The 23,959-nt window shown below is 31.7% G+C and overlaps 2 protein-coding genes across 2 annotated transcripts; one reads left to right on the top strand and one right to left on the bottom strand.

Moving 5' to 3' along the window:
* The first annotated feature begins 212 nt into the window (after nt 1-212).
* On the top strand, nt 213-1,810 carry LOC128216195 (uncharacterized). The gene is made up of 3 exons (XM_052922768.1): nt 213-809; nt 970-974; nt 1,028-1,810. Exons 1-3 carry the CDS (start codon nt 423-425, stop codon nt 1,488-1,490), a joined length of 855 nt encoding a protein of 284 aa, XP_052778728.1. The 5' UTR covers nt 213-422; the 3' UTR covers nt 1,491-1,810.
* A 75-nt stretch (nt 1,811-1,885) lies between these two features.
* On the bottom strand, nt 1,886-17,016 carry LOC128216939 (glycoprotein-N-acetylgalactosamine 3-beta-galactosyltransferase 1-like). The gene is made up of 4 exons (XM_052923666.1): nt 16,882-17,016; nt 7,895-8,095; nt 6,878-7,536; nt 1,886-5,268 (listed from the first exon to the last, which is right to left on the bottom strand). The coding sequence occupies exons 2-4, from the start codon at nt 8,088-8,090 to the stop codon at nt 5,125-5,127; spliced, it is 999 nt and encodes a 332-aa protein (XP_052779626.1). The 5' UTR covers nt 8,091-8,095; nt 16,882-17,016; the 3' UTR covers nt 1,886-5,124.
* Nucleotides 17,017-23,959: the final 6,943 nt, after the last annotated feature.

Genomic DNA, 23,959 nt, shown 5'->3' with positions numbered 1-23,959 from the left:
CAGGGCTCAAAGTTAATTATGATAAGACCAAATTAGTTGGGATAGGACCACTGAAATACTCATCACAGTCCATAAAAACAAAATTTAAATTATCATGGGGCGATACTAGATTCAAATTGCTTGGGTTACATTTTGATGTAGATTTAAATCAAATGGGTAAGATAAATTTTGATGAAAAAATGTTAAAAGTTAAAAACAGTATCTCATATTGGAAAAAGAGGAAACTTACACCAATTGGCAGGCTTACGGTAGTTTAGTCACTTTTACTACCATTATTCACACACCTTTTCATTAGTTTACCTAATCCAACAAAGGATTTTGTTAAAGAGCTAAACAATTTATTTTTTGAGTTCGTGTGGAATGGAAAAGCAAAAATTAAGAGTAACATTTTCAAAAAAGATTTTCCAGAAGGTGGTATTAATATGATTGATATTACAAGTTATATTTATAGCTTAAAATTAAAATGGATAAAAAAATGTATATTGAATGATAGTAGTAAATGTTTCAAACTAATGTCTGTATTATTTGATGTCAATAAAATGTTGAATTTTGGTAAGAAATTTTGTGAAATTATTTGTCAAAAGATGTCAAACACATTCTGGAAAGATGTAATAAATGCATATATGTTATATATAGATAGGTTTTGCATAGACAATGTTAATCAATTTATGCATATGCCATTATTTTATAACCACAATTTTGTTAATGGAAACTATGTATTTATTCATACCCTATACAATAAGGGATTTCGTTGTGTAAAAGATGTTTTTGATGCCAATGGAAATCTGTATAGCCTATTGGAAATTGAAGCAATAATTGATAAGAAAATCAACTTTTTACACTATAACGGATTGACTTCTGCAATTAAGGCCTATATAAGACATTGTAATCTTGTCCTCAATGTCTTTAACTTTTTAGAATGTAGTAACCCATGTATGAACACTTTTATTAACCCAATTTTGACAAAAGAAAATGTAAACAGATTTTTTTACAAAATCTTTATTGATAATAATGAAATTCCTACAAGTCATCATAAATGGCTGTTACAATATGAAAATGTCAGTATTAATTGGAAAAATGTCTATAGCTGTGTATTTAAGTGTACAAAGGATTCTTACATTCAATGGTTACAATTAAGAGTTCTTCATAGAATATTACCAACAAACTCATTATTATATAAAATGAAGGTAGTTGAAAATGATAATTGCTCCTTTTGTGAATGCTGTAAAGAAACTCTTTTACATCTATTTTGGGATTGTAATAAAATACAGCCGGTATTGCAGGATATGCTACAAAAATTGAATACAAATGACTCAAGTATTGTCATAAACAGTATGTATGTATTGTTAGGTTCTGGGAATAATAAGTTTAAATTTGATATACTTTTATTAGAATATAAGAAATTTATTTTTTTGTGTAAAAGAAAAAAGTGTGTTCCAACAGTAATTGGTTTCAGAAATAGCCTTCAGTTAGCATGGAACATTTTTTAAAAATACAAATATCTCAGATAAATTTAAAAGTAATTGGGCAATTGTAAGAAATTTGTTTTTGTAGCTACACTTTTTCAAAAGTTGTTTGTTCATTTCGATACAATGTTTTATTCATTTGTACAATTAGATCATTAACATGCATGTTTTGTGATTTTTTTCTTTTCCTTCCTTTTTTTCCCCAGTATTTTTTTTGGTTTAGATTGGTTCTACATTCATAGTATCTCAATTACTATTCATAAATAACATAACTGCATTCTTATAGCATGCTTGTAAATTGGTATTATGTAATGTCATACTATGCTATGTAAAATGCATATTGTTAAATAAATCATGTACGAATCTGAAAAAAAAAAAAAAAAAAAAAAAAAAAAAAAAAAGAAAGTCATTAATTCACTCAAGACTGATGGGACCAGAATACTTATAAGTCAAGATATACTAAATGCAGAGGTCGAATTTTATAAGAATTTATACACATCAAACTTTAAAAAACGACGAACATTAAAACCAGTATTTAAATGATATCGAATTAGATTTAACATTGGATTCTAAATTAGCCGATAATTGTGAAGGAGAAATTTCTTATGAAGAAGCTACAAGAGCACTTAATGATATGAAACTTGACAAAAGTCCTGGACTCGATGGTCTTACGGTAGAGTTTTATCAAACGTTTTGGCATTTAATTGGAGATCAAGTTATTTCAGCTTTAAATGAGAGTTATGAGAAAGGTGAATTATCTTTTACTCAAAAACAAAGTGTATTTTCGCTATTATATAAAAAAGGAGACCAAGAAAATCTTGAAAACTCGTGACCTATTTCTCTCTTAAATATTTATTATTAGTTAGCAGTAAAGGTATTAGCAAAACGACTTCAATCGGTTTTACCAAGCATCATAAGTCAAGACCAACAAGAATACATAAAAAATAGAAATATATGTTTTAACATTAGGCAAATAGATGATATAGTTGATTATACGGATTTAACTGATTTAGACGGTGCTTTTCTATTTTTAAATTTAAAAAAAGCTTTTGATACAGTCGAGTGGCCTTTCCTGCTCGAAATTTTGAACAAATATGGATTTAAACCCTCCTGTCTTAATTGGGTGAAAACTCTGTATTGTAACATAACATCAAAAATTGCAAACAATGGATGGATCACAAACTCATTTAGACAACAACGTAGTGTACGGAAAGGTTGTCCCCTTTCTGCTTTGCTTTTTATTATAGTAGCTGAAGTCTTATCAACACAGTTAAGAAAATATGAAAATTATGAAGGTATAAAAGGGAAACATCTTAAAGTTACTCAACTGTCTTTTTAAAAAATCTCCATGAAATACAAATTGTTCTTGATATAATTGATCAGTTTGGAAATATTCTGGACTGGAATTAAATAGGGAAAAACCCCAAGGCCTTTGCATTGGCAAATCGAAAAATAAGATAAGTACTATTATTAATAACATAAAGTTTAAGTCAAGATACGTTAAATCACTTGGAGTATATTTTGGAAATGATAAACATGAATGTATAATTTAAAGCTGGAATGAAAAAATAGTTAAATGTTAACAAATGTGCAATAATTGGATTAAAAGAAATCTAACTGCCTTTGGCAAAATACCTCTTGTAAAATCTTTACTTTTTCCAAAACTTGTATATCTTGCTCAAAATATAGTAACGCCTTGCCCCAATTTCTCTAAACTTCTTAAGCTTAACAGGCTTACGTAGCTTATTTTAATAAGCCAAAATACATACTAAAATTGAATTTTGATAAATGAAAAATGGTTTATTGTGATTATCACAATGGTATTCCCTATCTAAAGTATTAGAAATCTTAAAGAAGTGAATATTATGCAATTTATTGAACACCAAAAATAGTGAGCTTAGCTTAATCCTTTTAAAAGGGACTTAAGAAGTTTTGAGAAATCGGGGCCTGATTCAATTATAAAGACTATAAACTCCATGGTTTTTGAATTTCTTTGGAGTGGAAAAAAAATCAAATCAAGCGTAAAACAGTTATAGGAAGCATAATTGAAGGTGGTTTAGAGATGCCAGATTTGGAATATTATTCTAAAACAATGAGATTAAAATGGGTGACTAATCTCGCTAATACAGTTGATGCAAATTGGAAAATTATGCCATCAGTAATATTAGACCAATTTGGACAGAATTTTCTTATATTTCATATGAATTTAGACTCCATTAAATATATACCTATTAAAACAAACAAAATCACTTTGTTCTATAAGCATTTATTATTAATATGGATTTAGTTTAAGCAACTTCCAGTTAACCAAAGAAAAATACCCAAATGTTACTTCAATATAAAGAAAGAAATAATATTTATACTCATAAAAATAAAAAAATAAAATCTTCTATTTAAGAACTGGATTGATTTCAACATACTCTACATAAACGATATTTTATCGAATTCGGGCAACTTAGGCGCTAATTGTATTCTTAATTATCTCAAAAATAAAATTGGATTGCAGAAGTAAATATTTCAAAACAAGCAATTCCTAACACTTTGAAAGAAACTCTTACATCTGATATATCTACAAAAACGAACGCCAATCCACAATTTCTAATAAGTATACAAAATAAACCTCTTAAAGATATGACGAATAAGCAAATATATCAAATCTATTATATATAAAGCAATTTTATGAAAAGCCTTACATTCACGTTTATTGGGATCGACGGTTACAAGAGCATATTTGCTGGAACTCTTGGTACTATAGTGTTCATAAGTCCATTGTGGATAATAAAGTCAAACAATTTAAAATAAAGTTATTGCATTATCTTGTAGCAAAGATTTAAATGTATTTACTTGGAAGTTGAAGGATTGCCCTTTATGTATTTATTGTAATGATGTAGAAGACTACGAACACTTCTTTAATAAATGTCCATTTTTGACAACTCTCTGGAATGCTATACATAATATCTTTAAAGGATGCGGAATACAGAAAGAAAATAAGAATTTAAGATATATAGTTATAGGATACAAAATTTACCTAAAAGAGTATAATATTGTAAACATTGTTTTAAGTCAGATTGCCTATTGCATCTATAAGACCTACTTTATTTGTGAAAGGAGATCCAACCCGATAAATATTATGTACCATTTATATAATGATTTGAAAGTTCTTCAAACTCACTTGAACAATGAAAGCATTTCTAAACGTTTTTTGAACGAGTTTGTTAATAAAATTACAATATAATGTAAAGGCATTTTCAAAATGTTTAATATTTACCTCAATTATTAAATAATATTGTTCCACATTGATATATATATATATATATTGTTATATATTGTATGTAATGATTGTTTTATAAAATAAATGAAATAAACGGGTTGTCATGAACAGGCAATTCCAAAAAAAAAATCCACTTTTTTCGAACGAACTATTTTCGATTGCTGAAATGTCTACACTGGTGTCGAATGCAGTCGCCTTTTCTAGCATCATAAAACCATATATTTGACTTAAATATCACAAAATCCAAGTGTCCTATGATATAATGTCACCAAGCCCGAAAGCATTACGCCCCCTTGCACAAAAAATCAACTTTTCTAATACACACGTAAAAAATAATCTCATTTACCTCAAGATTATTTTACTTTTACTGCTACGTCATTTCCGGGTTTACGTCACATCCTGATTTAGTTCTTGATGTTTGAAATGAAGACCGTAAGGTCTTAAATGGTAAACAAAATACTCCAGTGCGTACATGTTGGCCGGGGAAACGTAGTGGAAGCTTATTGCATAGTCGGAGATGCTCTCTGGACCCTGAAAGAGTAAAAGTAAAAACCTGTTAAGGATACATTAAACGGTTTTTTTTATTCGGGCAATAAATTTATTAAGAGTTATTAGAATTGCTACATTTGTGAGGATTGCACAATTGATGAAATTCGTCAGAATATGTACAAATGTAAAAAATATCAGCTCTTGCAATAAACTTATGACGGAAACACTTCTAAAATCGGTTTCAGATACCATAAATAGGAAAACTTTCTTTAGATTTCTAGCCTTAAATCGCTGATTGCTTATAGTAATGGTCATTCCCATTTTCATGGTGATGTTTTAAAGAAAATTCGTGAAATAAAAATGTTTTCGCAGTTAGTTGGGCAGATAGACTCAATGAATTGCTTGGATTTAAACCGTGGATATAACGGCAATACTTTGAAGAGTACTTGCCTTCTTGTTTTTGTTGATAAAATCTTTGAACAAAATATAAGGTTGAATATGGCGTCCTTGCATAACTAAACTTTCAGTGATTTGATTTTTTTTTGATTTTTTTTATTTCAACTTATCTTTTAAACTGTATTTTCTTTGCTGGCTAAGGACGCCCCCAGCGTCTGACGTCTTTTTCCCGTAACTTTTACTTAGGCTATCATTTGGGAGAAAACATTAGCAATACATGTCGTTTTTTTTTTAATAATGTTTTCTTTGTTTGTTCCCAGTTTTGGTACACTCGTGCTTATTATTATGAAACTCTATGATCACTCATTTTTAAACCTTTTAATTGCTAAGGCAGACTGTGTGTGATGCTCATAATTTCAAACAATAACTGCATCGAATCTTTGAAAATGTTTCATTAGGTACGCTGAATTGGATTCCTTTGTCTGCTGATAGAGTTGGGATTCCTAATCATTGAAGTATTAGTGATTTACCTATTTGTTTATTATTTTTTGTTTTATTATTAAGTTTCCTCATGTTATTGCATACTATGATAAGATTTATTTTTTTGCGTTTTTACTTTATCGGGATTGTTGGGATAAGTGTGTGGTTGTGCACGCAAACTGGTTTAAACCCCCAGTTAATTATTTTTTCTGACCGTTCCAATGCGGTACCTAACAATTAATGATAAACACACCTAGTTTTATGAAGTATATATGCACTGTGTTGTTTGTGGAGTTTAGTGCTGTTGTTCCGTGTTTCTTGTTCGTGATTTTGTTTTGTTTTTTTTGCGTTCTATGTCTTTGGCATTTACCCTGTGCCAACAAACGGAGTTTATGTTGAAACTTTTGGCTACTGAGCTTGTTTCTGTAGCATTTTATACACAACGTCAAGGTTGTATTAATACGAACACTTTGCAAAAAGCAGGACAATAAGATTCGATGTTATGAAAGTAACTATGCTTTAAACATTTCCTTACTTATTTTTTGAAAAAAAGTAGAAAAGGTCTTTATCCACTCAGATCAGGTAAATATACTTTGTAGTAGTATATATGAGAGTTTAAGGTTTTTCTGTACAAGTAGTTGACATACAGTTAAGAGTAAAATATGATTTATAAGAGGAGAACAAATTGAAGGCTATAATCAGACAGGCGTTTATATGATGCTACATTGTTCTTTGGAAGAGCCATCGGAAAAAGTTACTCTTGGCATTTACTCACACTTTTGGCTCCATGTGCGTCAAAATTGATATACCACTTCGGATAGGCGCCAATCAGATGTGTAGCCGGTTCATAACAATGGAATCGACTTCGACCGAACCGGTCATAGGAGTTACCAACTTTAACCCCCAAGTTGTCCATACACTTGCCAAATTCCACGTCCTCATCACCGCCATCTTGGCGGCACGTGGATGCATTCGTTTCGTGAGTTCCAAATTTCCTTAGCGCCTCTTTGCTTATTATGTACCCAGCGCCTCCACTGAAGTACCCATGTTTAACCTTATCTTTAATATGATGACCGAAAAAAATTGGCGAGTCTTTATTCTGGCTCGAGAGGAAATAACGCAAGTTTTCTAAAATAGTGTATGTGTCGTCATCGGCTTTCATAAACCAATCAGCGTCGTCGAAATGATGATCGAACACATATTGAAATGCTTTCATAGTCTTACCAGTCAAATGCTCGCGACCCTCGGGAACATCAACTCCAACCGTAGGAAAACTGTTATTAGTCACTGAACTAATAAATATAAGCTTGTTACATCTATGAGCCCAGGTGGCACGCACATGAACGGCTTTTTTCTCTAGATTCTTGGGACTAGTCATTATCCAGCATAAAATCCGTACTTGATCGTACAGTTTTCTTGCCTCTGTGTCGTCGCCTGAAAATAGGTTTTGTGTGAGATCATGTTTAATTTAAGAAACATATCAAAGATAAATTTGACATAAATTATTTCAAAAATATAGATGCCGATCATTTTAATGTTACGCATTTGAATCAGATGAATTATAACGATTTTAACATACACATTAAAGTTAATGCCATTATGTGCAAAACTAATGCCTGCTTGAAAGTTAATCATACATTTAGCATGATGACGACGAATGTGACTATCATGGCAATTCGAATTACGGCTATTGTATTGGTATTATGATGATGATATAAATAGTAAAGCAAACGGTAACCATGATGATGATGATGTTGTAAAAAGTAGAGTAAACGGTAACCATACCACTTACCATGATTAATTTTCTGTATCTTATAAAGATCTTCATGCGTATAAAAAGAGTCTCTTGGGACCTCAACCCTGGATCCGTGCTTGACGCTGGCTGATAACCCGAGGATCTCTGGGGTTACTAAGATGGAGATGCCCATGCACGCAAACACCAGACCCACTGACAGCCCAAATAAGAAGTATAAAGTACCTGTCTGCATCTTGTCTGCAAACAAACAGTAGATATTCGTAATTTCAGTGTTTATAGCAGTTTATGTTAGTATTTTGTGTTACTATCCAATTACATAGTCATCGTTGATGTTATAAGAAAGATGTTGCGAAATGCTGCATATATCCGTACGTATATTAGTGGATCACGTGTTCTGGTCTACGCCATCCAGTTATGTTGAAGCTTAAAGAGTGAAGTCTTTATCTAAGACGCGTTTAGATTTGAGATATATGTAAAACAGCAACAACATGGAGATCACATTTATCATGAGTAAGGCCCAGTCTATGAGAATCACTCTAAGTATACCAGTACAAACGTGTTTGGTGGGCGGCATTCATGGGCTTGCTCACGGTACGCAGAAACTCTGTCTGTTGCATTTCTTTCCTTTTAATCATGCATGTAAAATAATAATATCATTTTATTTTTAAATATCAAATTTATTCCTGTCATTTGCCTTGAAATGCTTTATATTTGATTACTTCATCACCGCAGATTATAAGCCATTACCTAATGTATTTCATTAAATAGCTGTTTAGCCAAAGATATACACATATTCTTGCAAACCTTGTCAGCACTTATAAGGAAATGCAAATAAACTAAATTAAAATCTACATTTGCAGCAATTATAACCGCTTATCAGTTTAAATTAGCGGAAAATGCAGTTTTAAAAATGAAAAGGCATGGCGTCCAAGTTTGGTTCTGCTGAAAACACGATACAATGTAATGGAATTAGAACAAATCATTTTTTATGACGGGCTCGTTCGCTCCGCCGCTCTTAATCTTAAAGTCTTAAGATTCTACATATTATGTTCTTACTGTTTCAAAGTGCAAGCACCCACTTTTCGTATTGGCAATAGCATAGTTTTTCAGCTGCACGGTCTGTAGTTGCTAATGGCGCTACACACGTAGTTCAGCGACGAAGACTTCAATGGCAAAATTTTACCATTTATAAACATTCATAAAGAAAGCATGGACTCACACAGATTTACTTCTGAAACAAAGTGAAATACTTTTTATTGGCCCAGATAAACAAAGTTTCACCAATCTCTTAGGGGGTTTCACTAAGTTTTTGTTTATATTTTTTATTTAAAATGTCTCAACTCTGTGAACCATTCGGAGCTTCTCGGCCATTTTCTATCGAAAAAAACTCTGATGGATATGGACAGTTAACAATGTCATTTAACTACACTGCGAGAAGGTCGCGCAGTAATTAAAATGAGCAGTTTAACTTAATGACTCTACTTTTGGGAATCATAATTAAATATGCAATATACTCTTCAAAGGCAATCTATTTAGACGAAGAAATAATATCGAAGAAAATGGCCTTTGAGTTCCGAATGGTCAGTGAACACTCCAACAATTGATACATTGAAAAAATAACATACTTAAGGAGCATTGATGTTGACAGATCATGAAGTTACCTCATTTATTTAAAATACTCTGTGTGCGTGCTTCATATCTTGTTTATGTTTTCCCCATATGACGTTTGAGCACGTACTTGTGAAGGTTTCAGAAGTCTAGAATGTTCTAGAAATTTATATTTAATCCTGGTAAAGAAGTCTAAGAATAAACAAGATACGTAAACGATTTTTGTAGAATGCATAGGATAATTTTGCGAACCTCCATATGTTTTTGGAAAGGTAGAGTTTTCTTTAAAAAGCTAAGTTAAGTCTAGTTTCACAATGGAAATATTTTTTTTAAATATTTGATTTGATTTATGTATTCTATGAGGATTACATATTAGTATTTTGTGGAATTAATTTGAAATGTGATGTTTGATATAATTCGTGCTCATATGGTTTGTTCAATATTTCATTTGAATTACATTATGTGGACATTCACAAATGCAAAAATCTGTAATTATTTTTGTTGAGATTTGGACTTAATTCATTATTCCAACTCATCTCTTTTGGTATTTAAACACCTAAATTATTGTTTATTCCAAATCAACTCCTGTGATATTTAAACTTTCATAATATTCTTTATTCCAACTCAACTCCGGTGGCAGATTTTGAATAAAGGAGTGCGATCTTCGCCAGTAGCATAAACTCAAACCAATATCATGTCGAAATGCACAAGGATCAAGGCCAGTAGCCTAAACTCTGACCAATATCCTTACGAAAGGCACAAGCGTAAAGGACAGTTGCCTAAACTGTAAACAATATCAGATCAAAAGGCAAAAGGATCTAGGCAAGTAGCCTAAAATCTAACAAATATCCTATCGAAAGGCACAAGGATCTAGAAAAAGAAGCCTACAATCTAGTCAATATTCTAGCAAAAGGCCCCAGTATCAATGCCAGTAGCCTAAACTCTAACCAATATCCTGTCAAAAGGCCCGATGATCAAGGACAGTAGCCTAAACTCTTACCAATAACCTGTCGAAAGGCCAAAGGATCAAGGACAGTTGCCTAAAATCAAACCAATATCTTGTCGCAGGGCAAAAGGACCAAGGCTATAAAAAGCCTAATATCTACCCAATATCCCAAGTACCGTTTTGAAGGCACAATGATCCGGGCAAGTATCCTATATCTTAATATTATCCTGATGAAAGGCACAAGAATCTTGGCCAGTATTATAATCTCTAGCAAATATCCTGTCGCAAGGCACAAGGATCTTGGCCAGTAGCCTAAATTCTAACCAAGATTATGTCGAAAGGCACAAGGATCTTGGCCTGTAGCCTACATTCTAACCAATATCATGTCGAAAAGCACTAGGTTTATTGACCAATAGCCTAAACACTAGCCAGTTGCCTCAACTTTTACCAATATCCTGTCGAAAGGCACAACGATATTGGCCAGTAGCCTAAAATCAGGCCAATATCCTGTCGAAAAACATTTTGGCCAGTAGCCTTAATTTCAAACAATATGCTGTCGAAAAACACAACTATCTTGGACAGTAGCCTAAACTCTAGCCAATATCCTTTCAAAAGGCACTAGGATCATGGCCAGTTGCCTCAACTCTAACCAATATTCTGTCGGAAGAAACATGGATTGCAGTGATCTTTGTTTATGGATTATGGTGATGTTTGAAAGATAATTCGTAAAATTAATATGTTTCCAGCAAGATGTTGGGCAGATAGACTAAATGAGTTGCATTGATTTTATTTAAACCGTCAGTATAAAGGCAATACTTGAAAAGTACTTGCCTTCCAGTTTTGGAAGATGAATTCTCGAAACAAAATATAGGGTTGAATATAGCATCCTTATATAACTAAGCTTTCAGTCCTTTATTTTTTATGAACATTTTGCAAATTCATGTTATCTTTAATACCTTCTTTTGCTGGCTCGTTGTGTTTCGGCATGTGACGTCATTTTCTGCATATGATTTACATAGGTTATCATTTGGAAGAAAGATTAGCTTATATATGTCGCTTTATTTTTAATAATGTGTACTTTATTTGTTCCCAGTTTTAGTACAATGATGCCTTTTATTATGAAACTCTATGATCACAGAGTTGTAAACCTATTATTTAATAAGGCAGCCTGTGTGTGATGCTCATAGTTTCTAACAATGACTGTTCTCGTATCTTTGAAAAGTTTTTGCATTAAGGGCTCTTAATTGTATTCCTCCGTTAGCAGATATAGTTGGGATCTCTTATCATTGAAGTACTTGGGGTTTACCTATAAGTTTATTCTTATATGTTTTATTGTAAAGTTTCCTCAAGTAAATGCATACTTTGATAAGATTTACCTTTTGCGTTTTATCTTTATTTAGGATTGTTGGGGTAAGAGTGAGGTTTGTGCGCTTAAACTGGTTTAAGCCCCCAGTAAATTGATATATTAGTGACAGTTCGAAGGCGGTACCCAACAAACAAACCTTTATAAACAAACCTAGTTTTTATATATAGTATGTATGTACTGTGCTGTTTGTGGAATTTTGTGTTGTTCGTCCATGTTTCTTGTTTGTATTTATTTTTGTTTTTGTGTTCTTTGTCTTTGGCGTTTACCCAGTGCCATTAAAACCGGGTTTATGTTTAAACTATTTGCTACTAAGCTTGTTTCTGTAGTTTTTCACATCAGTATTGGAACCAGTCACTTTATCTATTTTAGTATTCCAGTCTTATAGAAGCTTATGTAGGGAACCAGCTAACAGGAAATTGGCAGACTTTGACTGACGACCGACTGAGACACGACTTACATTTGACGTTCTTGACATTCATATTTAAATCCATGTACATCTGTACAAGAGTTGATGCTACAGGTTATCTTTTACAAGGTATGTTATTTGGATATTGATGGCGCTGCGACTTTAAATTGGTACATATTACCTGCGTTTAAATTGTTGCAGAAAGTCTCAGTGTTGTGGTTGGCAGTCATATTGTTTGTCAAGATTTTCAAACCGTGTTATTGCAATTGTTTCTGAATGAAATGTTGAGAATACATTTGATTTATTTAATATGTATGAATTGCCATTGATTCTAACCAAGTTCTGATATTTTGATAGGTTATTTCAGGATTTTACATTTCGATTCTTTCACTTTCACTTTAAGGGTTAGGGTTAGGGTTAGGGTTAGGGTAGGGTTAGCATAAATTTTGAAATTTTGAAGAACAGCACAAAACTCAACAAGCAGCACAGTGCATACATACTATATATAAAAAACTAAGAATGTTAATCAAGGATTGTTAGGTATCGCCTTGGAACGGTCAGTAAAATGTAAATTTACTGGGGGTTTAAACCAGTTCAAATACTACTGTGTGTCATAAAAACTCATTGTCAGTAAAATCTCAGTTTGTTAAAATCCATGCAAGTGTCGGATGGAATAATTGTCTAAATTGGTTTCAAAAGTATTTGGAATAACTATTGTAAATTATTGTTAATTTTGTGATGTTACGCAGAGATTGGTAAAACTCCTCTATTCAGACCACCTATGGTACTTTGAAAAAAATGGTCTTAATAGCGGGTTGGTCTTGTTACTGAGTTTGTGCTGAATAGGGTTGTAATTGGTCAAGTGGTGGACTACATTATTTTCGAACTATGTGGTGCTGGGTAGTGCACATTTAAGTCATGGTTTAATCTTAAGTAATGCGACATGTGCCACTTTATTTCACAAATATGAAGCTATACTTTGAGTCTGCATCTGTGTCCGAGTGAATATTATTCGGCAAAGAAAATAAATACAACATGTACAAAGTTCTGTCATTTATTCATTACATTACAAATTATTCAATGAATAACATTTATCAAAACAACACAGTTTCAATGTAAGTAACCCTTAAAATATTTGTTGTTGTGATGTTGATGGAAAACTAATTTTATGACTGTTAATTATGAGAACTCGGGTTACTCAATTATCTATTTTAAAAGTGATATTAAAAGTCACACAAGATCATAAAGCATCTGAGGTCCTGTAATTAGATTTTCACAGTAAGTCTTCACGAAAATATAAAAAAACAACATTAAATCAATCAAGTATCAAGCACTTCCATGTTTTCACTCTAACCTTGACCATTATCGTGAAAGGCTAATTAATTGTCGTAAAGTGGTCGGTGATAATCCTTAAACTGGAATAAGTGTTCAAGTCAAATTATGCTTTATTTCACTCATTCCAATACAAACATGGATAAATGATGTAATATCATATGTTAAATGTCACAAAGGCAAACGAGTGAAATGCAAACATATATAGATTTGATTTCTTACATTACAATTGTATGGCAGTGTATAAACATTAATTTTCCAGTGTTATCAATTTGGTTAAATTCTTGTCACATACATAAATGAATAAATGGATAAATTGAGAGTCAATAACATATCTAGCAATTAGGCTACAAAATGGCTCATATTTTGAATAGTTCAACAGGCATGTAATACAACTAAATTGTTTTCAATAAAATTGTTTTAACATAAAGTATGAAGTTAAAAATCTGTATTTTATTCCGGGTAAAAGTAGGGCTTCAGATATTTCTTCCGTTCTTCATCAAACAGGTTACATTCGAAAAAATAGTGAAATTCATCGCCTAATTTATCTACAAACTCTTTCATATAAAAACGCCAAAGACATAGAACAAAAAAACAAAAAATCAAAAACAAGAAACATGGAAGAACAACACAAAAAATTCAAATACATATATATATATATATATATATATATATATATATATATATATATATATATATATATAAACTAAGTATCTTTATCAAGGATTGGCCGTGGAACGGTCATTAAAATGTAAATTTACTGGATGTTTAAACCAGTTTGTGTGCACAACCTCACTCTTATCCCAACAATCCCGAATAAAGTAATATCATAAATGGTTAAAAGTCATCAAAATTTCAGGTGTTTCCTAAATCTTTACCCTTCTAGTTATTGCCATAATCTCGTTTAAATTAGGAATTCTTTAATTTTCTATTTATATATAAAAAATAATAGGTGTGTTTATCATGGATTGTTACAACTATTATTTATATATCTTTCAATTTTTGCTTTACCGTTGCCTAAAGCCATTTTTGATTCACAAAGTTTTGGCTTTCCTATATATCGTTTAGTCCACATTTGCTTAAAATCAATTTTAGATGATGAATATAGTCCGGATTGGGTAATTTTACACTGCTGTCTATATTGTTACTGATAAATTACTCGTGTAAATCGTTCAGAAACAATGAAAACAAAAGTTGAGACAATTTTTTCCCCTGTCTGACACCTATATAACTTGGGAAATAATTTGACAATTCTGAGTTAACTGTAACGCAGGATTTGATATTGTTGTGGCGGAGAACGCAATTTAGATACGCTATCTAATAGTCAACAATAGTTTTAAAAGTGGATTTTCTCAATACATATACAGTAAAAAGTGAAAGGAACTATTAATCTAGTGAACAGTGAAAACATATATATGACATAAAGTGTTTTTTTGTGATTTTGAGCCTTTTGTTCTCTAAAAGCGCACAAACAAATGATTTGGATAATGGCGGAGCAGTGTGATTCCGCCTAAACTTTAGGCTGTGTTTCTCTAGTGTATTTTTAGCCGTCATTTAAGAAAATCCCGTAAATTTAATTGCATATACACTGGAAAATATTGGATCGTGTAATATCTTTAATTATTTGATTTATATGACTAGCAAAATGTCTGAAAAAGAATCCAAAAATCTTCAAAGGGAAGCATCGCCACGGGAAATGGAACCCCAAAGACTAAACCAGGACCTAGGACAACACACGAGCACTCACAGTATCCTAGCGTGTTCATACCACCCTACTCCGGACCCACCCCTCATACTACCCCCAGCCACCCGGTTTTGCAGGGTACATGCACCAAACATAAAGCCACGACACGAGTGTACACGAACTTTTGAAAGAGGTAAACTCTCGTCTAATTACAATGGAAAACAGTATGACACGACTTATGTCACTAGAGAATGATATCACTAACCTGAAATCCAAATTCGAAGTCGTCCGTGATGTAAACAAATCACTCTCATCAAGGATATCAGAAGTAGAACAATTCTGCCAAACATTTAGTGACATTCCTGATGACTATTTATCCAATAAAAGGAATATCCAAGAACAATTAACTTTACTTAACACACAGAACAAAGAAATAGATTAAAAACTTAACACGTATTCCCAGCAAAACGCAACCTTAAAAAACCATATATGATCTATAAATTCATAGTGTTACTTACATTGTTACTACAGAAATCATTATACAACTATGTTGTAAATGACCTGAAATTAATCAGTTTACCTGACGTAACAATTTAAAATAAATCAATGCAAAACATCAACTTAAAATGACATATTAGATTAATCTAACGTAGAAAGAATTATTTTTTCTGCAATTGTTTCCATGGCAACATCCCGATTCATCCTAATTCTTATTTGAATTAAGTGTAGAAATCTTGTATATAACATTTTGTTTTTTTATTTGCTGCAATATTGCTTTAGAAGTATAATATATTATCATTTATGTTCAGAGCATTGTCATTTATTTATCATAACTGAAAACTACCCCTTGAGTAATATGTTGCCATGTCAACCGAAAGGTTGATAGAATCATCAGATGACATTTCATTTTTTAAATGCCATTGGTTGTTCTACAAAAATTCACGGGAATCAAGCACATGGTGCCATTGTTTTCCTTTCTTAAACAAGCATCAAACTTTAATGTAATGTTTATATTTATATTTAAGTACTACAGTTTTTAAGAGAATCAAAGCGTTAACAGAAACCTTAAAATATCTTGTCGACTAGGTGAATTTTCACAGCAAGCTTGGATGCCATCTTGAAAATGAGAATATCACCAAAGATGGTGCGAGGCCACCGATCAGATTCTTGTATAAGAGGGTCTAAACAACCGAAATATTCGACAATATTATTCGCTCCGAAATTAACAGTACCGCAATTCATATAATTGTTTTAATATACCAAAAAGGATACATATGTATTAAAAACAATGGTTCTTTTGAAGGAAACCGAGTTTAATTTGAAAGAAGAAACACGGTAGTTCCACCTTATGAGACGATAGCTGATCACTGTAAATGATTTAGAATGATTTTGTGTTTGTTTTACAGGTGTATGTATTGATTGTAAACACGAGTATTATTTAGATATTACAATGAAGGCAGATTATAGAAACTTGTTTACACTGTGGTATTGATGATACATGTCAATACTGAGATAAACTAACAATAATTTAGATTAATCCCTATATATACGATGCGTATCTGATAAATATATACATTTTACATTATCACAACATACATGTAAAGTCCTATACACGTATGAACTATAAATTTTTTAACATAAATGCCGTACATTTTGTTGAAAATTTACTGCATGTACCTACCTTTAAATTCGACATCTGTCAAGTGGCAGCTTCGTCTTCACAATACCGTGTCATATGTTAACTAAAATGCGATTCCAAGTGTCTTGTGCATTTGAATGGCTTATATCTTAATATCACATGGTACTTTCCGTAATCGGTGTAATATTATATCCAAGCATGAATAGCGAAATTCAAAACCACTCATCTCAATACTGAGTGTATCGACATATATTTTTCCATAATCATCGACCCGCAATAAAGACCTTTTTTGTATAAACATCCAGTTTTGCGGTCAAACACACCGAGGTATCAAACATATCTAACTTTATTCGTGTTCTTCTTTTGACAGCAATTAAAGTTTTACAAAGTATGCGTGCCCATTAAGCTAGACGTGGTAAATATTGGTTTTGGCATATACACGAAATACATACAATTTTGTGACAATTGACAATGTTTCTAAAATGGTTGTTTTTCGAGCTCCAATAAAGAAAATTCTTTATAAAACTACGAAAATAGTAGCTGTACAAACCATGTATGTTTAATTTACGTACTTAATGAGTGTACGTTTTGGGGTTTTATTGTGTCCTTTTTTCATTTTTGTGTGAGTTTTAAGAAAATAATTTGATTCTTCAGAAACAGTGTGACCTTTGGAATTATTATAAAGTGTATAGATTTTGGTGGTGATCGTTTTTTGTTTGTTTTTGTTTTATAATTGTTTTGAATGATTTTGAAGTTTTCCCACACATTTTGACATTGAATACATACGTTTTTGTTTTTTTCTTCGACATCGTGATTTTACACACTTTTTTATTTATTCAACTACACACGTGTTGAACTCTGAACAAGATAGGGATATACCTAATTTGGTCACATTGTCATTACGAAATAGTCGAGAGGCTTTGAATAATTTTACTGTACATCATCAAAAACAGTGTTTTCACACAAGTGGTTTGCCAAATTTATTTTATACACATATATATATCCTAGATAGCTAAGAAAAAAATCAATTTCATCACATGTTGCAATTTATTCACATTTTCTTTAACTCAAACTACGATTTCTTGAATTACTTGTTTTGACATCGAATGTACATACTATGACCATTAAACTTGCTTTAAACGTATTTACTATACGACTTGGTGTAAATCGAAAAATATTTGATATTGTGTGATTTTTTGCATATTTAAGATATTTAACGCTTTTAAACGTACTGTAGATACGATATATTAGTTATTTTACACAAACATACTACTTTAGTCGTAATATAGTAAATATTGAACTTTATGACATTTTCAACTTCTATATGTTTTTTTTTCATCCGCATTGTTCGACCTTCGATACACACACTATTTGATTTTTTTGGTCTTAAACAAGATACGACAAGTTTGTTATTTTTTCCACTTTGTTTATCCGGTAATAATGAAATATATTTATTCTTCATGCATTTTGTTTCTACACCATATGGTTGCCAATTAAATATGCTACAAACGTTTAAAAAAAATCTGGACGTTAAATTCAAAATATAACCATTATTAATATTTTCCTTTTTAAACATTTTGAGTTCTAATAAACAATGTTTAACCGAATGAAGTGGTTGTCACACAATACTAGCATATTCAACTTTCTACACATGTATTCAGTTTTGATATTAATTGAATACGAACATGTTCCAGTTGATGTTTCAATGAATTGTGTTCCAGTGAACTCGTGTTTTTGTTTTTTTGTCACTGTAATTTGTGGTTCTACCCACTGTTTGTTCTATTAAACATACTAGAACAAAAATCCAAAAAATTGTCGACGTGCAATCAATACCATGTTGTTTCGTCTTTGAAATTGGTGGTTTTAAACTTTGGAGATCACATTTGACACACTACAAGTTTTGAATTGACACTTGTCATATGTGTTTGTATTTGTCTCCCCATGTCTCGACCTGCATTAATGGCTGTCCTTGTTTTGTCTTCTAAGGTGTGTTTTTTACACCGTACTCTAACATTTAACTTACTACAAACATACTATTGCTTTCCACGGCTTTACAGAAATAATCGCATGTATGAAATTTCTCGACTAGGTTTCGAGACTTTATATATATATATATATATATATATATATATATATATATATATATATATATATATATATACGTACATGTACATTATCTGTCATAAAAAAACTACAAACAGCTAGAATGGTGACAAGAACGAGCTGAACTGTGTTGAACTGTATCTTAAATTAACCTTGTGACATAACATACCCAATAGTCAGAGCTGTGGGCTAATCTAGATGGCTTCAAAATTGTTTTAAGTTACTTTCTTGGGGATGTGACGGAGTTGATATAGATATGAAAACAACAGAAACAAGTCCAGTAGTCGAAATTTCAAACAAAAACCCTTTAATGGCACAGAGTCAACGACAATGACAAAATAAACATAAACAAACAATAAAAAAAGAAACATGGAACGACAACACAAAACTCCACAAACAACAAACTACATATATAATATATAAAATAAGGGTGTTAATCAAGAAACTGTCAGTAAAATGTAAGTTATATATAAGTCCCGAATAAAGTAAAAACGTAAACGTTCAATCTTATCAAAGTATGTATTAACTTATGGAACTTAAGAATTAAACAAAACATAAAAAAATAATAGGTAAACCCCCAAGTTCTGCTATGATTAGGGACGCAAACTCAATTTGCAGACTAAATAATATAATTCAGAGTACCTAATGCAAAATCAAAGATTTGATGCAGTTATTGTTTGAAACTATAAAAATCCCACACGTTCAGCTTTAGCAAATAAAAGGTTTAAAACTGTGTGATCATATAATTTCGTTATGAATAGCATCATTGTTCTAACTCTTGGAATAAATCAAGAAAACATTATAAAAAATAAGAAAGTGACGTCATACGCGGAAACATTCCAAGTGAACCAAACGAATGAAAAAAACGGTTTGAAAGATAACATGACTTTGCAAATTTGTACTTAAATCAAAGGACTGAAAGCTTAGTTATGTAAGAACGCCATATTCAACTACATGTTTTTAAAAAATTCATCATCAAAAACCAGATGGCAAGTACTCTTCAAAGTATTGCCATTATATCCATGGCTTAAATAAGATCCCAGGAATTCATTGAGTCTATCTGCCCAATCAGCTGCTGGAAATATTTTAAAAAAATCACCAGAAAAATCGAAGTGGGCAATACTGTTTGCAATTAGATTTTTAAGACTTCTATTGTACTTCGATATAATATTATTATGAACATTAACATATTTTAAGAAGTTTTGCCTTAATTTATGGTATCTGAAACCCTGTTTATTTTTTTTCCGCTATGCGTTTACTGCGAGAGCTGAAATGTTTGAAATCCTTGCATATTATAGCGGATCTTATCAACTGCAAAACATACCGTATGATGGTGAACTAGGATCATCTCCATCATAAGAAGAGTAATTCATTATTTTGTTTTAAAATTCATCTGATTTATCATAAAGATTAATAACCGTTTTATCTTCAACAACCTAACTTCAAGTTGCAGATCTAAATATCTGCGGAATATATTGTTTTGCATTTTCATTCTTGAATAAACCGTTTAAATTGGGAGATTCTATACCCTTGTTGCATACAAAAAATGTATCACGATATATCTAACAGAAAATGTATTACGATATATTTTGCGTGTTTCCACATTATCAATAGTAGGATGAAGGTAATGTCTTGTATAACCATGAACAAAACAAGCGCATTCGTACTGTGGGTCTGTCTTAAAAGGATAGTTTCTGCTTCCTTATCCATTCAGCGTTAGGAAGTTACTGAAAGGGAACACAATGTTGAAAGAAGGTGATGTTTACCATTTAGTAGAAGAATATTATTACACAGCTCGATATCAATTGTTCGCAGTTGTTTCCAGTGTATGCATCCATTAATCTTCTTACATTGTGATCTTGTCTTTCGCTTTCTATCTTTAAAAAATGAAAGAACATATAAATATTACACCCTTTTTATATAAGTCATAATGCAGCAATTACAAGGCGCAGGCAGACCTTTATTAACTCAATAGAAACAACAACAACAATGTGTTTTTTATATATACTTATCACTATTTATGATCCCTGGTATGGCTTGTGTGATTTAGATCTTCTTTATTATTGATTTATTGTTTAAGTATCCGCGCAAACAGTAATGCTTTGAATTAATCAAATTATAGGTAGATTTCTATTCATTTTCTATCGAATTCGTAAATTGTGTTATATTTATTTAAGATATCATCACGGTCATCCTGTTTTATTTATTAATTAAACATAAAACCACAGTGTTTCGTCCAATACCCGCTGTATCCTGACATTGTGTGATGAACGACCAGCGCTCCAAATAAATCTTTCACATAATAACATTAATAAACAAATTAAAGCAAATTGTTTTCATAAATGGGCCAACAACTAGAAAATGTGGATTCTGTTTACTCCTTAAAGTTCGACACAAAACCCAAAAGATCGCCAACTTTAACAATAAAGGCTCACAATAAAATAAATGAATACAGAATGATGATATGATAAAAGCAAATATTGATCATTCAATAACAAGCATACTTCAAAGTATTCAAACGCCCTTTTGCTGCATTATGGTTTGACTCCACTTAGACGGCATCACGACGTTTTTCAATGCCGTAAGTGACAGGAGATGAAGAAGTGACTGCATATCGGTAGAAAATCAAGACATTACAGAAGAAACAAAGTGAAATACAACAATATACTGTTGCGATACCCTATATTGTTTGCGATACAAATATTCCTTGTTTTTAACATAACCTTTGTTAAACCACCCAATCACGGGATACAACTGAATTTGGTTTTAACTATTACTGCGTAAACCATTTTTCCGGAAGCATGCCTTTAATGCTAAACGCTAGGTGATAGGGATCTACTAGTACCATTTGTAAACTTTTTTGCTATCACACCGTCGGTGAGTTAATCCGCGAATGCTACACTACAATGCTGGGCGGTAGGCACATCGTATTCACTGTACAGCGCTTTAAATAGCAGTCAAGTGGCACTCAGAAAACCGCTCAGACCACGGATCATCATTGAACTTTGGTCGGGATTGTTTGGATAACAGTGTGGTTGTGCACAAACTTGGTTTATATTTAAACTTTCGATTACTGTACTTGTGATTGTAGTTTTACATAAAAATATCGTAGCATTTCAATTTGGGGACTAGATTAAAGGCGATTATTGAAACTCTCGTTATCTATATTTCATACTTGTTAATATTGGGGATTTTTTAAATCGGGATTTTTTTTCCAGTAAAAATTTCGTCATTTTGTCATGTGAGGACTTATACAAAACGAAGTCGTGTGAAACGGGATGGCAATGACATTTTACACCCGAATACGCCTGTTATATGGATATCTTGATGTGTTGTTGGTTTTAGAAATAACGGACGCTGTATCAAAAATATTTCTTGCTTCCTATCTCTTTCATAAATAAAACAAAGTATACTTATCAGACCATTAGTTTTTACTGCACCACGATATTCGTGCGTCACAGATGTTCCCGCCGAGTGATAGGTCTAGAAAGATCTCCACATAATTATTAGATTAACAAATATCATTTAGCGAAACATTTGTTATCATTTTTAAACCTTTGAACTGATTTAATTGGTTTCATGTTTTACTGATTTGTTGGTAAAGTGATCTTGATTCAAATGCGATATTTTATCATTTTACATTATATTAAGGTCTTCTTATAGGAAAGTACGATTACCTACTTGTAAAAACTCATTTTTACATTTCAAATTTCAAAGTTTGAATGTTCATAAAGCTTTCAAGAAACAAATGAAGAAACAACGTTATTTGCATATTGATATTTGTTGCTCTATCGTTTCACTTTAATTGACCTCATCCCATATATTTATTTTTGTTGTTGTCGATTTTTAAAAAATGCTATAATGTTATATATGCATTATAACTTGTTTTATTGGTTCTTTGATATAAACGAAACTTCAAATTGTTGTAGATACTTATCTCCCTTGAGGGCATATAAAAAGACCAATGACTTAAACCGGTGATGTCACAGGTTGTTAGTTTTTATTGCATGAAAACCCTAGGTTATAAAATAAATATGCAAACGGCGTTAGAAATATCAGTTATTAGTAATCAACTATTACGTATTTGACGCGATACAGGGACAATCGCGATGCCAATACCAGACAATTGACGACAATACATATGCATAACCTCGGCCAATATCTAGCAAACTCGGCCAATAACAACCAAACTCGTCCAGTATCAGTTTCCACTGTTTTGATTGGCTACAAATATCGGATTTGAGAAATGGATCATTTTCATTGGCTGTCGAAACTCGCCTTATATGAGAATTATGCTGGATTTTTTTTAAAGGTAGCCATTTTGTTTTGCGTTTTTCCGAATGTTATGAAAATTGGGCTTCGATTAACCTGTTTGGAATTACTTGCCCATTAAATACTTCAACCACTTTGTACGATTTGATATTACAATTGTATTTAACCCGTTGGTGGATTTTACGATAAATAAGTTTTCGTTCACCGACAAATTGGTTGACAAATGTGAAAATTCGATGTTTTGGCAAACGATTTACGAAATTAAGGCGTAAAGACATGCTTCTTTAGACTGCACAGTGCTTTATTCATAAATATGTGCAATGCCACTTTAAGGATTCATGTCAAACTCAGCAACGTCTAGTCTCGAAAAGCAGACACCATGAATGAATAAGCGATAAACAGGCTTCAAATATAAACTTAAGGTAAGTTGTTAGAATGTTTTTGATCCAAAATGTCGAACCATACGTAATAGTTAATTAATAAAATAGCGACACAATAATTCCCCATTACCTATGATATCAGAGGAACACTTGTGTAATCATAGTTTTTTATGAATTATAGTGCAACCGGCGTGCCTTACATAAGCGTCAAAAATGTATAAGGATAACAAAAGGAGTTTTTAAAAAAAAATTATTTAACATTTGAAGATTAGAAAGAAACACTTTTCAAATTTTTAATAAAGAAACATACTATTAACAACAATGGAAAACACAATTTAAAAAGCTACTCTATCACAAAGGCTGTT

This window comes from Mya arenaria, chromosome 14 (assembly GCF_026914265.1).
Source record: "Mya arenaria isolate MELC-2E11 chromosome 14, ASM2691426v1".
NCBI lineage: Eukaryota > Metazoa > Mollusca > Bivalvia > Myida > Myidae > Mya > Mya arenaria.
Note: the sequence above shows the minus strand (reverse complement) of the source record. Positions and strands in the feature narration are given on the sequence as shown.

Bases quoted from the DNA above. Each gene is read 5' to 3' on its own strand.
- LOC128216195 (XM_052922768.1), top strand. From the start codon at position 423: ATGATTGATATTACAAGTTATATTTATAGCTTAAAATTAAAATGGATA.
- LOC128216939 (XM_052923666.1), bottom strand. From the start codon at position 8,090: ATGCAGACAGGTACTTTATACTTCTTATTTGGGCTGTCAGTGGGTCTG. The intron at 7,537-7,894 runs GTAAGTGGTATG...ACCTATTTTCAG, and splicing joins GATACAGAAAATTAATCATG to GCGACGACACAGAGGCAAGA. The intron at 5,269-6,877 runs GTGAGTAAATGC...TTACTCTTTCAG, and splicing joins ACGCACATGGAGCCAAAAGT to GGTCCAGAGAGCATCTCCGA.